At 40.9% G+C, this 15,829-nt stretch overlaps 1 protein-coding gene across 13 annotated transcripts in view; it reads right to left on the reverse strand.

Moving 5' to 3' along the window:
* DMD (dystrophin) overlaps nucleotides 1-15,829 on the reverse strand; it is a 2,416,375-nt gene that overhangs the window by 105,919 nt on the left and 2,294,627 nt on the right. For all 13 annotated transcript variants that reach the window (XM_053581215.1, XM_053581214.1, XM_053581218.1 and 10 more), the window contains one exon: nucleotides 8,491-8,565. In XM_053581215.1, coding sequence (XP_053437190.1) covers nucleotides 8,491-8,565 — 75 coding nt within the window. The remainder of the gene's footprint in view (nucleotides 1-8,490; nucleotides 8,566-15,829) is intronic.

Consider the following 15,829-nt stretch of genomic DNA (forward strand, 5'->3'; position numbering starts at 1 on the left):
GTTGTTGGTGTATTTTATCCTTTCCCTGCAATGAATTGTAGATTTGTAAACATTGTCATTTGGGGTTCTGCAAGTCCTCTTTAGCAATTGTACTCTAACTGCCACCATCCGTGCAGTCAGTGTTAGTAGTGAGATTGTTTAGAAGACTCCCAACTCATTATTAGCTAAAAAACACGACTAAGGCATTATTTAGATAGCAAAAAGATGATTCGCACAAAAGAGAAAAATGAACTGCTCATGCTAGTTGCCAAGCGACCCTTGGTTTGAAGGAGCACAGGCTTTTAAATTGGTTGCTGAAGATACAACTTTCTAGTGGAATCTGGAAGTGGTAGAACTTGAACCTAAAGAATTAAAATGGATTAGAAGGCAACTGCAAACTGATGGCAGGGATGCTAAAAATTCAATTCTTTGGTTGTGTGAGCAAAAGCTTAAAGTAAATTCAGAAATCTTCAGTTGAGCTTCGCCCTGTCTGGCCTGCAGGTGGAGTTCCAACCAAAACTCCCCAGCATCTATCACTTTTGAGAAATGGGCTATACCTGTGAGACCAATTACAATTAAAAGGATTATTCAAACAGGCTTTCCCTACTTCACCACAATTTTCTTTTTGATGCCAGACCTAGTAGTCCCCTGACTGGGGCTACAATTAGAATCTCAAAGGCTAATAATATTCCAAAACAAAATACAATGGCTATAACTTGGAACTTAAATACAAGAATTCCACAAGGATCAATGGAATGGATTACTCCTTCCCTGTACCTTGTGTTTTTTGCCTAGCAGACAGGACAGCCCAACCTCTCCATAGTGATTCAATCTGATCCCTTACCATTGGAAATTAACTAAAGGGGAAGCCCTGGCATGTCTATGTCTTATCTTGCTACCAGATAAATACAGACTAGCCAGTAGCTGAACCCAAGGGACATACAGATGATCCTCAACTTACGATGGTCTCAATAAACCCATAGTAAGTTAAAACTATCACAAGTCAACAAACAATACCTTTAATTACACCTAACCTAGTGATCATAACCTAGTCTACTCACACATTCAGAACACATACATTAGTCTACAACTGGGCAAAACCATCTGGCAACACAGTACACTCTGGTTATTTACCTTCATGGTCTCATAGTTGACTGGGAGCTGTAGGTCACTGCTACTTCTAGCATCTCGAGTCTCATACTGCATATTGCTGATCCAGGAAAAGGTCAAAATTCAAATTTAGAAGTATGGTTTCTATTGAATGAGTATCACTTTTGCACGACTGTAAAGTCAAAAACTGCTAAATTGAACCTTCATGAGTTAGGGACTATACTTTGTGCATGGGGGCTATGGTTTGGATTAAATGAATGATAAAGGAAAAAGGGTAAGATTGCTGCTGAGGGGAAAGAAGCCCCCAAATAGATTTTTTAAAAGCAAAAATCTAACATAATGTTAGTGTCTAGGGAGAAGCTTACAGTAAGAAAATAATATGCTCCCTTAGCTTAGAATCAGATGCCCCTTGGGTGAAAAACTCTATTAAAACCCCCTTGGAAGAGCCAAGAATTGAGTGCAATAGTAGGCCACACTATTGACCACACTGGAAGAAGAGATGAGCGTGCTAACCAGGACCAGGACTCCATCAAACAACGTTAATGTGGGCAGCGCCAGCCACATACACCAAGGCTGGTGGGTTCGAACCTGCTAAAACCATGACATGGCTAGCAGACATACGATAAATAAATGCTCATTATTCCCAATTATTAGAGAAATGCAAATCAAAACCACTCTGACAGCTCGATGCCTGTAGCTCAGCAGCTAGGGCACCAACCACATACACTGGAGCTGGCGGGTTCGAACACAACCCAGGCCTGCCAAACAACAATGTCAACTACAACCAAAAAATAGCTGGGGGTTGTGGTGGGCGCCTGTAGTCCCAGCTACTTGGGAGGCTGAGGCAAGAGAATTGCTTAAGCCCAAGAGTTTGAGGTTGCTGTGAGCTGTGTGACTCTACAGCACTCTACCAAGGGTGACACAGTGAGACTCTGTCTCAAAAAAACAAAAAAAACAACCACCCTGAGATATCATCTAACCCCAGTAACAATGGCCTACGTCACAAAAATCTCAAAACTACAGATGCTGGCATGATTGTGAAGAGAAAGGAACACTTTTACGCTGCAAACCAATACAACCTTTTTGGAAGAAAGTATGGAGAACCCTCAAAGCACTCAAGCTAGACCTCCCATTTGATCCTGCAATCCCATTACTGGGCATCTACCCAGAAGGAAAAAAATCCTTTTACCATAAGGACACTTGCACTAGATTGTTTATTGCAGCTCAATTTACAATCACCAAAATGTGGAAACAGCTTAAACGCCCACTAACCTAGGTGTCACATCTCATTCCTGACACCACTTGTCAGGGCCCAAGACTGGCCAGGTCTCGGGCCCGGCTTAAGTAGGTTCCCGACACAGACCACTAAGTTACCTTGCTCAGGTCTGTTAGGTGCCTGAGGGCTATCTACTTCAGCTGGGGAGAGAGAGAGCGAGAGTAAAGCAGTCTTCTTAGATAGATCTTAGTCTTTAGCAGAGCTTGGTAATCTTCAGCAGAGAGACGCCGTGCTGGCGTTCTGCAGGCAGGAAAGGAGCCGGAGCCGGAGCCGGAGCCGGAGCCGGAGCCGGAGCCAGAGCCAGAGCCAGAGCCAGAGTAAGCGGGTCTGTAATGGAATGCGCATGCCCCTGACTACCTGCTCCTCCAGCCTAATATAAGGCTGATCTCGTGCCGCTCAGCACCACAGGTGTAGAGACTGCCAATTCACAACTGCTCTCATCTCGCGAGCTCTCATGCTTGTTAGAGCTAAATCCCTCTCCATGCCCTTTTCACCAAGGTGTTCCATTATTGAGCTATACAGGTATTTCTTATAACTCTCACTCCTCCTAGCCATAGGCTAAATGGGCTGCTACACCTAGGAATGGATTAACAAGCTGTGGTATATGTATACCACAGAATACTACTCAGCCATTAAAAAAGATGGAGACTTTACATCCTTTGTATTAACCTGGATGGACGTAGAACACATTATTCTTAGTAAAGTGTCATAAGAATGGAGGAACATAGGCTCAGCACCTGTGACTCAGTGGCTAGGGCGCCAGCCACATACACTGGAACTGGAGGGTTTGAATCCAGCCTGGGCCTGCCAAACAACAATGACAACTACAACCAAAAAATAGCCGGGTGTTGTGGCCGGTGCCTGTAGTCCCAGCTACTAAGGAGGCTGAGGCAAGAGAATCACTTAAGTCCAAGAGTCTGAGGTTGCTGTGAGCTATGACGTCACAGCACTCTACTCAGGGTGACAGCTTGAGACTCTGTCCCCCTCAAAAAAAAAAAAAAAAAAAGAATGGAGGAGCATGAATCATATGTACTCAATTCTCATATGAGGACAATTAATGACCTAGTACACGGTAGGGGTAGGGGAAGGGGAGAACAGAGAGAGAGAGGAGGGAAGGAGGTGGGGGTCTTGGGTGTGACACACATTTGGGGGGGCAAGACACAATTATAAGAGGGACTTTACCGAACAAATGCAATCGGTGTAACCTGGTTTCTTGTACCCTCAATGAATCCCCAACAATAAAACAAACAAAAAAACCAACAACAATGACAACTGCAACAACAACAACAAAATGCCCGGGCGTTGTGGCAGGTGCCTGTGGTCCCAATGTGGGAGGCTGAGGCAAAAGAATCACTTGAGCCCAGGAGCTTGAGGTTGCTGTGAGCTGTGGTGTCACGGTATTCTACCCAGGGCAACAGCTTGAGACTCTGTCTCAAAACAAAAAAAAAAACAAAGAAAAAAAAACACACACATAGAAGCAAAAAAACCAAATCAATGTTAATGTGGCTTTGGTTAATATTAATTAATATGTCTTTGGGTCCTTCTTTCTCAGGATATATCTGTTATTAAGCACCTGTGTTGGAAAGTACCCTGTGGGAATATTAACCCAGTCAAATCGGGAGAACAATGATCTATAACAACTTGAATGAACATTGTGTGGCCATTAATTGCAATGATTTAGATTTAAAAAAGGTATTAGGTATGTGGTACAAGGTTCATGTGCTATATGCCTCATCTGTCAAAATATTCCACACAAAAAATAGCCATCTACCCCATTACTTCATATGAAAAGCCTAAGTGCATAGAGATAGAGGGACAATTGAGACACTTGGATGACTGAGAAATAATTAAGTTTAATATGGTGAGGCCTACTTTCCTGAGATTAAAAAGCCAGAAATTTGATGTGATGTGAATGGTTATAGAAATTTCTGCATCATATTCAAACCAAAGTCTATTTAGGAGTAATTACTATTCCTGTGATTTTTAGCTTGGAAGACAACATTTTTGTGTCTCAAATTTATTTCCTAGTTGTATTAAAGATGTTAATTCCCAATGGCAACAACATGTCTGGTGAAGCAAAGAGCACTGGACCATTTGAAATAAAAGAACTTGGAAGAATTAGGAGCTGGGCTAAGAGTATCTGGCCAGGCAGAATTTGCCTTGAATGAGAAAAGATAAACTGATGATGAAATGAAAAAGGCCTCTTAGTGCTAGAAAAGCATCTCAAGGGCATCCAATTCCAGGAGGAAGGGTAAGGATGGTGTGCTGTCTAGACTGATAAGCTTCACCATCACAACCGAGGGCCAGCCATTCTTCCTCTTGCGTGCAACTCATGGGCAGTACACACATTTTAAATAGGACTATAGTATTTTTATTTATCCCTTAGGAGATGGACAGATCTTGTTACAGGACTTCTCTCTTTGGGGCACCAAAATTTGTCAAACTGTATGAATTGAGAAAATTCGTTGGGGTATGTTCTCAAGATGTTTTTGACTTAGAAGTAACAGAGTCATGGCCTCTAACTCAGGTGAAAAATAATACAGGGTATATGGGAAAAGTAAATTTTTGTAGGAGAGGGGTAAAATAATTATACTGGTCTCTTGAGACCCCTTGCAGTGGAGACAGACTGTGGAGGTAGATCCATATCCCGACTTTAATTCTCTTGTCCTAAGGTAGTCTTTTCTGGCAGTAGATTTGTAAGCCTTGTTATTGTGTCTCCTCTGAGTCTTCTTTAGCAACTGAACCCTGTCTAATGCCACCCTTAGTGCACTATCAAAAGGTGAGGTGCATTTATGGAGTAGGGAGCTATTTTTTCACTGGATTTGTCATGGTGAGGGTGAGTCTAGAAGCTGGGACTATTCAGACAACTCCGGGCCATACCACCAAATCTCTATAATGTGTGCTCTAGTTGAACAGAGGCAAACGGTTCTCTATTTCTTGTTGTTTGCAGAGTATTTATCACACGTATCACTTGTAGTATATTTAGCCCTATGGTTTGGGCTCTCTCCAACCCACCACACACAAATAAACTAAATATAAATATACTTGCTTTGTTATGTGCATTTTTATTTTTGCTCTATTTTTTTAATTTTAGAAGCTACACACCTAAGGAATGTCATCAGAACTACAGTGAGAAAGAAAACGCTGAGGTTACCTTCCTTATAGCTTTCAATGAAGTATTGGCCATATTAACCAGCTTACAAATCTTTCTTACCAAGATATTCTCTTTGTTTCTGTTTTTCTATCAAGTTTAATTTTCATTCACAATGAGTTGAAAGGCAGTAGGGAGTCGCAGTAGGGAGTCATGCAGTATTTAACTGATTACAAACCCGGGGACATTATAGGCCAATGGTGATGCTCCCCACTTAAATAGTGAATTCTCTGTAGTGGATAAAACTGTGTTACACGGTTTTCTGCAATATTGAAACTTTGATAGGGAAGTGAAAAAACCTAAGATCAAGTGCTTAATAGAGGTGGCATAGCATGTTTTCTACAGTGTCTGTAATTCAACTCTTCACTGGCATCAGGAAATCACTGAGATAACATCATTAATTTTCATTAAAGTAAGAGTTAGGAGAAGTGGCCTTTGGTAGGAAAGGCTAGTCAGGGCAAGTTTTATTTGCCTGTGCCACAAACAATAGTTCTTTATCATGACTCTGCAGGCAGAAAGGCTGGAAGATAAACCTCAGCAAATATAAAATTAAGAGGAAAATTTTAAATCATCTACTGAAGTTAGGAGTAACGTGACCACATGTTTTCAATAATGAAGGCCTGGCAAACGCTTCATTCTATATCCCTACTATGCATGAGATCTTCCTAGTGTTCTTGAGAATCTAGTACTTAATTTAGATAAATACACCTTAATTTTGCTACATGTGAATGTTTTTTCGAATATGAGAAACGTCACACACAAGAAATGCTGAGAATTTCAAATCTATTTAAAAGCAAAAATTTAAAGAAATTATTCTACATTCAGAGCTTAACTTTATTACAAGGTTATCACCTCAAGTGACTGAAGGTTATTATAGTGTCAAATTCCCTATTTTCCCAATTCCACATTTCTCAGATTATATCCCCATCTTTGAACAATGCATAACTGTGTGTTTATCCCCATTAACTCCCCAGGCTCCTTCCAGCTAGCCATCACTCCTACTTCCCTCCCCCTCACAATTGTTTCTCCAAATGGCATGGATGGTCCATACCAACCATCTCTATCCACATCCCCATTCTTGACTCACTTTTCAGCTTACTACACCACCTCTACTGTGCCTCTAAAATCTCACCAAAGGCACTTAACACCTCCTTGTTGTGAAATCCAATGGGCACTCCCCAATGTCATTCTGATAGCCCAGCAACATCTAACCCCCGTGAAAGGTTCATTCTTCTTTGTTTACCCATACAGTATGTGGCACTATAACCTCTTGGGATTTTCCTCCTCCTGTGCTGGCCACTCCTGTGCAGTCCCCTATTTATAGGGTGCTCAACTTCTATCCTGAAGAACTCTTCCCTTCTCACTCTACACTCCCTTGTCAAACTCTCCATGATTCCAATCAGCATGCACATGCTGATAATGCCTAAGTATTGTCTGTATATTTCTCCTGAGCACCACAGCTTCGTGTCTGACCCTACCAGGCAAGCCTACCATTCACCTGGTATCCCGAGCCAAGCTCCTAATGTCTTCCTTGACTTTTTTTCATCTACTACATCAAATAAATTACTGCCACCTGTCAAATCCACGTCTTAAATATTTCTAAATCTCTTCACTTATCTCCATTCCTATTTTGCCAATTCAGGCCACCATGTTGGTAGTTCAGATTACTGCAATAGCTCTCTCCGGTCAGACCCGCAACCCCCTAATCAACAGTCTGTTCCACAGTCAGGACGATCTTTTAAAATGAAAATCCTGACTGGCTCCCCACTGACCTCTAAATTTTTTAATTTTTCACAATCTGCCTCCTGCTTCCTCTCTCCAGCCTAATTTTATACCAATAGCCTTTCCCTGGAATTGTGTGCTTTAGCTATACTGAAGTATGTTCAGTTTCCAAAAGAATCATGCTTTCTCTGGGTTCCTCCTCTCGTTCTCTTCCTCTGACTAGAACACTCTTCCTATAGTGAGCTCTACTTACCCTTCTGGACTCACCTAACTTAAGACATCTCCTCTTCAAACAAACCTTCTCTGAACCTCACCCCGCACAGGTAGCTGCTCACACACCACCCCATTCTGCCACTGTTATATACAACTAAGTACATGACATTGGAACTATCTCTTCATTTTTCCTCAGGGAGCCCATAAAACCTAGAAATATAGATTATATCACTTTAGTTTTTTAATTGATTCTAGACATTCTTGATGACCTTACATGTACATTTGCCTATGTCTCCAGATTTTACACACATCAGGGATATCCCTCATTAGATTGCAAGTTCCATCAGGGTGGAAACTGTGCCTGTCCATTTCACAGGCATATCATCGAGGCACATAAACAATATTATATCATAACTCATTTTGTTGATAACAGAGTTATAAATAAACTATCTGATGAAATGATAGAGCTATGTAACACTTCAGGATTTTCCCACAGATGTATGACAAAAAAAAGGCAATCTTGTCATCTTTCCTCTGTTACACCATTCATCTGAAAGTCAGTATTCAAGCTAATAATCCAGAGACATCTGTGAATGTTGTTTTGGATAAGATAGTCACAGTCTTCTGAAGGCTCCCGTATCACAAAGAAAAACATAAAAATAGTCACAGTCATCTAATAGCCAAATACATTTTATAAAAATAAAAAGACAAAAGTAGAATGGGGGGAAATAATGCAAGTTTCATAAGGGTAGTTATGGATGCCAATGTCATTAGTTGAAAGATAAAAAATGATCAGTATCTTATTAATTCAAATTAGTAACTGAGGAATGTTAACAGAAATGACTGATTCTAAACAATAAAATAGTTTAACAGTCTTTGGCAAACAGTAGGCTAAAGATATTTTAAAGAATGAATTCTAGGTTGCAACAGGACTTGTGACAGCTATTTCTCCCCTCTCCAAGTGAAAATATCCCCGATGCACTTTTTCTTTTAAGCAAAGAAAAATTATCAAGATCTTCAAGTACCAGTTAATACTTACAGCAAAGGGCCTTCTGCAGTCTTCGGAGTTTCATGGCAGTCCTATAAGCTGAGAACCTGACATTATTCAGGTCAGCTGGAAAAAAAAGGAAGGAAACAAAGATCATTTGTTATTTTATAAGAAAGCACAGACAAAATCCCCCAATGATTTGCCAGCAACTACAACCACCACAAAAATAGCCTAAAAAAATTGCGTCTATGCCCCACACTCTGGGAGGTAAAATTCTGTCAACGTGACCTTTTGCCCTCTGACAATTAGGAAAGCTAAATTCTGTGAAGGACTATAGTGGCATTGCCTGCAGGGTAGGCATGTAGCCCTTGTTCCCAAAAGGGAAAGGGATAGGCATTTTTCCTTAAATAGACTGTAATCTGGGTCGACTATAGTGAATCTCCGCTATGCAAGATTAAAGAAAACAATGAATAATTGAAATAGTTAATATGAACTTAACAATCAAGTGACAATACAGCATCTTTTCTGATTAGAAACAATATACATACATGCTCATGGTAGAAAACTTAGAAATTAATGAAAAATATAAAAATCAAATAAACAAATCATCTATAATCCCATACCCCCCAAACAGACACTGTTAACATTTCGAGTATTTTTTTGGGCGGTGCCTGTGGCTCAGTGAGTAGGGCGCCGGCCCCATATACGGAGGGTGGTGGGTTCGAACCCAGCCCCGGCCAAACTGCAACAAAAAATAGCTGGGCATTGTGGCGGGCGCCTGTAGTCCCAGCTCCTCGGGAGGCTGAGGCAAGAGAATCGCCTAAGCCCAAGAGCTGGAGGTTGCTGTGAGCTGTGACACCATGGCACTCTACCAAGGGCGACAGAGTGAGACTCTGTCTCAAACAAAAAAAAAAAAAAAATGAGTATTTTTCACTTAACATATATGTGTGTCTATGTATATGAATGAGATGTATTTTAAAATATAATTGGAATTAAAATAAACCTTTGGCTTTATATTTCAAGGTACAATCATTTAATACTCAGTGTATGGTAACAACTCTGCAATTTATGCTACTGTGGTTTCTATAGTCACCTGTCTATCAAGCCCTGACTCATGTCACATAGCACAAAGCTATATTTAGATGATGTCCTTACTCAGGAGGTCCATACAAGTCTAGATAACACTGGACTACATTTCTTTTCTGGCAGTCCTGTGTATGTATGTTTTAAGAATCCAGCTCCAAAAAGCTCCTTCTTGTCTTCAAGGAGCTTTTTGGAGCTGTCACCTACTTCCATAATATTTCCCAGAAACTTAATATACAACAGATGTCTGAAAAGGTAAGTCTAATATGGCTAGAACTGTTTGGCTGATTGAATAAATCAATGAACAAAAAGATGAAAGGAAAAACATATTGGCAAACAAGACTGACTGCCATAATCAAACGGCACCCACGAAACCAGTTCTAATGGGGTATTAGCAAAAGGCGATAATTTAATCCATATCCAAGTCATTTGGGTCAGCATTTTTAGCTTTATGGTTTTTGCACAGACCAAACATAAAAGTCTGAATTTAAATTAGGAAAAAGAAAACAATGCCTGTAATTTAAACTATTCAGCATAAAAACAAAAAAATAAAAAAATAAAAGACTGGCAATACTGCATATTGGTGAGGATATGGAGCAACTGGAATGCTCACATATTGCTTGTGGGAATGCAAAACAATATGATGACTTTGAAAACCAGTTTAGCAGTTTCTTATGAAATTAAACATGTGCCTATTTTATGACCCAAATATTCTATTCCTAGATATTTATCCAAAGGAAATAAAAACATATGTCCACAAAAAAGATATGGACATGTACGTCCATAGCAGCCTTATTCATAGTAGCCACAAACTGGGAATAAATCAATAGGGTAACAGAAATAAATAGTGGTACAGTCATTCAATGGAATACTACACTGCAATAAAAAGGAACTAACTACTGATAATGCAACAATGTGAATTGATCTGAAAAAACATTAAGCTGAGTAAAAGAGGCCAGGCACAAAATTGTACATACTGTTTGATTCCATTTATATGAAATTCTAGAATAGGTAAAACTCAGCTACAGTGACAAGATGGTAGCGTGGAATGGGGTGGGAGTGGGTAACGCAAGGGTATTTTCCAGGTGATTGAAATGTTATATATTTTAATTGGTGTGCTGGTCACAAGAGTATATACATTCGTCAATACTCAAACTGTGCACTTAAAATGGAATAATTTTATAGTGCTTAAATTATGCCTTAATAAAGTAAATTTTAAGAGTTTTAAAAAACTCTCGCATATAGCCGGGCGTTGTGGCGGGCGCCTGTAGTCCCAGCTACTCGGGAGGCTGAGGCAAGAGAATCGCTTAGCCCAGGAGTTGGAGGTTGCTGTGAGCTGTGTGAGGCCACGGCACTCTACCGAGGGCCATAAAGTGAGACTCTGTCTCTACAAAAAAAAAAAAAAAAAAAAAAAAAACAACTCTCGCATAAACAGTACAATATGATGTATGTGTGTGTTAGCTTAAGCTACACTGGCGAGGCGGTCAGTTGTCTTAATCAGGAATGTACACTCCAGGGGTGGTTGGCTAGCAATTAATCACAAAGCCTCACTCCAGAGGCGCCGCTGTAAGTGATTCAACTATATTTAGCTCCTGTTACACCAGGGGTTTCATTAATTATCCTAATTAATGTTAGACAGGCTTGCATTGGTGATATTAGTGCTTTGTGAAATAGGAGGATTGTTGAAAAAGGTTTAGAAACATTCCCCGCCTTTACATTAAAGGGTTTAAGAAGAATCTAGTATGCCCTCCATCTGTAGAAATGGTGCCCAAGCTGGATCCCAAAATATCCAGCTATAGTTCATCAGATTTTTGGTCATCTGAATTCAATTAGAGAGTTGGCAAAATCCTGTCGCTAGAACAACTGTTCTCAAATGTGAATGAATGTAAGAATCACCTGGAGGGCTAGTTTAAAAATACAGATTTCCCAGGCCCCACGCTCAGATTCTCTAATTTAATAGGTCTGAGGAGGGCCCGACAATCTGAATTTCTAATAAATTTCCAGGTGATGCTGACGCTGCTAGTCTGGGGACCACACTTTGAGAACCGCTATGATAGAGGACTATGCTCTGTGTAGACTGTGAGAACACCTCACACTGAACCTCTGCACATGCTGTAAGATTGTTTTCTATCCACTGGCTAATAAATGTTCATACAAGACAGAACTTGCTCTGAGACTTGCTTTTATTACAACCTGGCAGCCAAGATGTGGATAAGAAGGAAGCTTCCATCTTAACCATGAGTGGCTCCCAACACCGACCAAAGAAAACCTATGTCCTTGTTAGCCAAAGTGTGGCTTAAGGACCAACAGCATCAGCATCTGCTTGGAGCTTATTCGAAATTGAGAATCTCGGGCCCCACCCACATCTGTGATTCAGAATCAACATTTAAGATCTCTAGGTAATTCCTATGGACGTTTAAGTACAATCGAAAAATTTGGTTGTACATTTTCATAAAGTTCCTTGTTCCATGTTCTTAAACTTCTAGTATAAATTTCTGCATTAAAAAAATGTTTTTTTGTTTTTCTACCAAGCTACATTCCATTTTGTGGGCTTTTAGGAGCATATTTAATAACTACTACAATTAGACCAAAAACTCAGCTCTGGGATATATTTGTGGGCCTTTCATTCATTATTTATGATGAACATCAACAAAAGGTATTCTATAATATAAATTAAAAGCCCCTAAGAGTGTCTTGAAAGGTTATATGTACAGTTTCCTTCTCAAAGTAAATTAACTTTTCCCTAGACCTTCTTGTCTGGTGCTCTGAAACTCCTACTCAACTTTCAAAACTTGATTTATCTGGGTCCCTCTGGTCACCCTTCATTCTCTCTCCCCTAAAAGTAGTGGTTCTGCTTTTGCCTCTTCTCCCTAATCATCATTGCTTACCCCCTCCCCTTTTTTTGGGAGACAGTCTCATTCTGTTGCCCTAGATAGAGTGCCATGGTGTCATAGCTCCCAGCAACCTCAAAGTCCCAGGCTCAAGAGATCCTCTTGCCTCAGCCTCCCCCTTAGCTGGCACTACAGGCGCCCATCACAATGCCTGGATAGTTTTTCTATTATTTTAGAGACAGGGTCTCACTCTTGCTCAGGCTGGTCTCAAACTCCTGAGCTCAGACAATCTACCCACCCGCCTTCGCCTTCCAGAGTGCTAGGATTACAGGTGTGAGCCATTGCGCCTGGCCCTGCTTACCTTTTTCAGTAGGCTTTTATGCATGATTGCAAGTTGTCTTGTGATATTAATGCATGAGAAACCAATTCGTGTCCTCTCTTCCAGATTGGTCGAACACCCTTCATCATCGGTACAATCATATTTTTCCTATACTTGGTAGTGTGGGTTTCCTTAACACACACTCCTAATGAAGTGCCTTTGGCTCTTTATAATATAAGCAATGTAGGGACTCAGAAATGCATGTTTGGTCAAACGTACATCCCTTTTCCCTTAACACTAGCCAGTAGTAGTTTCCAAAAGCTAAGCCTCCAACCCCAAATTGTCCTTCATTCATTTACTTATACAGAAGTATTGAGTGCAAGCTATGTGCTAACCAAACTTCTTGGTTCAAAGTACTGGCACAAGCTTTCTCTTCTTTTTCACCTTTTTTTCTAATCCTCTTTTTCAACTGCCTATTAACTCATTGGCCTAGTTTCCTGCCATCTTCCTTCCTTCTTTCATAAAGAATTGTCCCTCTCGTATGACCCTGATTCTATTCCCCTTTCCAATTATTCTGGTTCTATTCAGAATTCAGAACAAACGGTCCAAATGAGGTCAGAAACGCCATCCAAATCTTACAGCTCATATCAAGAATTGGCAAATTCCAGGAGCTAGAGATCCAAGTGGGAGAAGCAAGGATGATCTGATTCTTTCGGGGTATGAATCACTGTGGAATAGAATCAGAGACAAGCATCTGGAAGGTTCCCGCTCTAACAGTGCTCTCAGCTTCCCTAAAGCCGTTTGAACTTTCCTTCCTTCCAAATCCTTCGAAGTATGACACATTCTGCCTCTAGTTAATCCTTCCTGACACCCTTTCAGCCTACCCCCAACCCACTGCAGAGTACAAGCCTTCTGCCACCAGTTTTCTATGCACCATAGTCTAACCTGTTCTCAAACAGTGATTCAGGAATACCAGAAAAATGTAGCAAGAAAAATGTTTGGTTTCCATCACAATGCTACAGAAGCCATTCGGATTTATATCACCATCAGTGAACTGCAACGGAGTTCTGGTTCCCTGAGAGTCCTACTCAAGAGAGTTAACTGCCTGAGTTGTTTGAGACTACATGTGTTGCTAGGAATCTGCAACACCACTCCCTCTGGCTTACAGCTGGAAGAGATAAGTCTCTGCCTTGTGAAATTGTGTAGGATGCACAGAGAAACCTCAAGATGCCATCCAGCTGCAGACAATGTGACACCGTTCCAGGCTGAAGCTTGAGATGATTGTGCAGCTAAAGTATGCACGCAGATTAAGAAAGCTAAAGCCCCCCATTCCCTTTCCCCCTGGGAGGCTGGCCTCCACTTTCACTGGGAGCTGACTTTCCAGGACTCTGATCCAAATTGTAATGAGCTCACTAGCTCTCACAGCCGGAACTCAAGAGGAGTGAGACTATCCAAGAAACGAGTTACACCATGTTTCCATGGCAGCTGGTAGAAAGTGCACTTCAGAAGGATAAAAACACTAAACTTTACATTCCTTCTCTTAACTTGTATTATTTTATCCAGGGCTGGTTCTAGTCTAAAAATAGAGAAGTCTAGAAACTTAAGGAACAAGAACAAATATCAAACCATTTACCTTCTCAGGTTGAACTGCCTATTACTGAAACGATAGCCCATTCATCTTTTATTTTGAAGCGTGAATCACGAGATAGGCTCTTTTGCCCCTTTGTTTACCTATGAATTTCTCTCAACTTTGGTAAATATTTCTGTTTTATGACTTTTACTTTCATTCTGTGGAAAGCAGTAGTGAAAGGTGTCAGATTCATCAGAAAAGATGAACAGTTGGTCACAGTTGAATCACAAATCTACACGGCTGGATGTGCTTTTGTAAAGATAGTGAGAAATACCTCAGCATTTTAAAGTCACGGGAAAGGCCAGGAGGGGTAGCTCACATCTGTAATCCTGGCCTTCTGGGAGGTTGAGGAAGGAAGACTGCCTAAGCTCAGGAGTTCAGAGACCAGCCTGAGCAAGAGCTAGACCCTGTCTCTAAAAATAGCTGGGGGTTCTGGTGGGCGCCTGTAGTCCCAGCTACTCAGGAGGCTGAGGCAGGAGGATTTTTTGAGCCCAAGAGTTTGAAGTTGCTGTGAGCTAAGAAGATGCCATAGCACTCTACCTAGGGCGACAGAGTGAGACTTCAACCAAAAAATAGCTGGGCGTTGTGGCAGGCACCTGCAGTCCCCAGCTACATGGGAGGCTGAGGCAAGAGAATCGCTTAAGCCCAAGAGTTAGAGGTTGCTGCGAGCTGTGACACCACAGCACTCTACGGACGGTGACAAAGTGAGACTCTGTCTCAGTAAAAAAAAGAAAGAAAGAAACAAAGAAAACACTAAGCCCCTTTCTTTCAATTTTAGAATTAGTTTCTGTCTTTTTTTTTTTTTTTTTTTTGAGACAGTGTCTCAAGCTGTCACCCTCGGTAGAGTGCTATAGCATCACAGCTCACAGCAACCTCAAACTCTTGGACTTAAGCGATTCTCTTGCCTTAGCTCCCAAGTAGCTGGGACTATAGGCGCCCGCAACAACGCCCGGCTATTTTTTGGTTGTAGTTGTCATTGTTGTTTGGCAGGACGAGGCTGGATTTGAACCCGCCAGCTCTGATGTATGTGGCTGGTGCCCTAGCCACTAAGCTACAGGCGCCGAACCTGGTTTCTGTCTTTTAATAATACTGCAAAAATCCTTTTACCTTTGACTGAACGGAGGTCTAGAACTTCAAACAAGGAGCGCTTCAGTCTTCCTTTCCAATGGCTTGTAGAGATTTTTTGGAAAGGCCCAAAGTTTCAGTATGCTTACCTTTTAGGTACAAAGAATAATAATGACCTCATAAACTTAATGCGTGGAAAGAGCTACTAGTATGGCTGAAGATTATTACAACAGGTAAATCGGTGTTGAGGTCTTTTGTCTTCCCACCAATTCTTTTTCCCCAAAGAAACTGAATCCAAATCTCCCAGGTGATCATGAGTGAAAAATAAAACTTAGAGGACATACGATATTTTCTTGGTATAATTCCAAATTCATTGCTTGACATATAATGTGAGTGCAACTACTATTGTATGTCTATTTTAATTATTTCCCAAATTTTCTCGAGAAGCCTAAAAAAGAAGTC

Source organism: Nycticebus coucang, chromosome X, assembly GCF_027406575.1.
Source record: "Nycticebus coucang isolate mNycCou1 chromosome X, mNycCou1.pri, whole genome shotgun sequence".
NCBI classification, from domain to species: domain Eukaryota; kingdom Metazoa; phylum Chordata; class Mammalia; order Primates; family Lorisidae; genus Nycticebus; species Nycticebus coucang.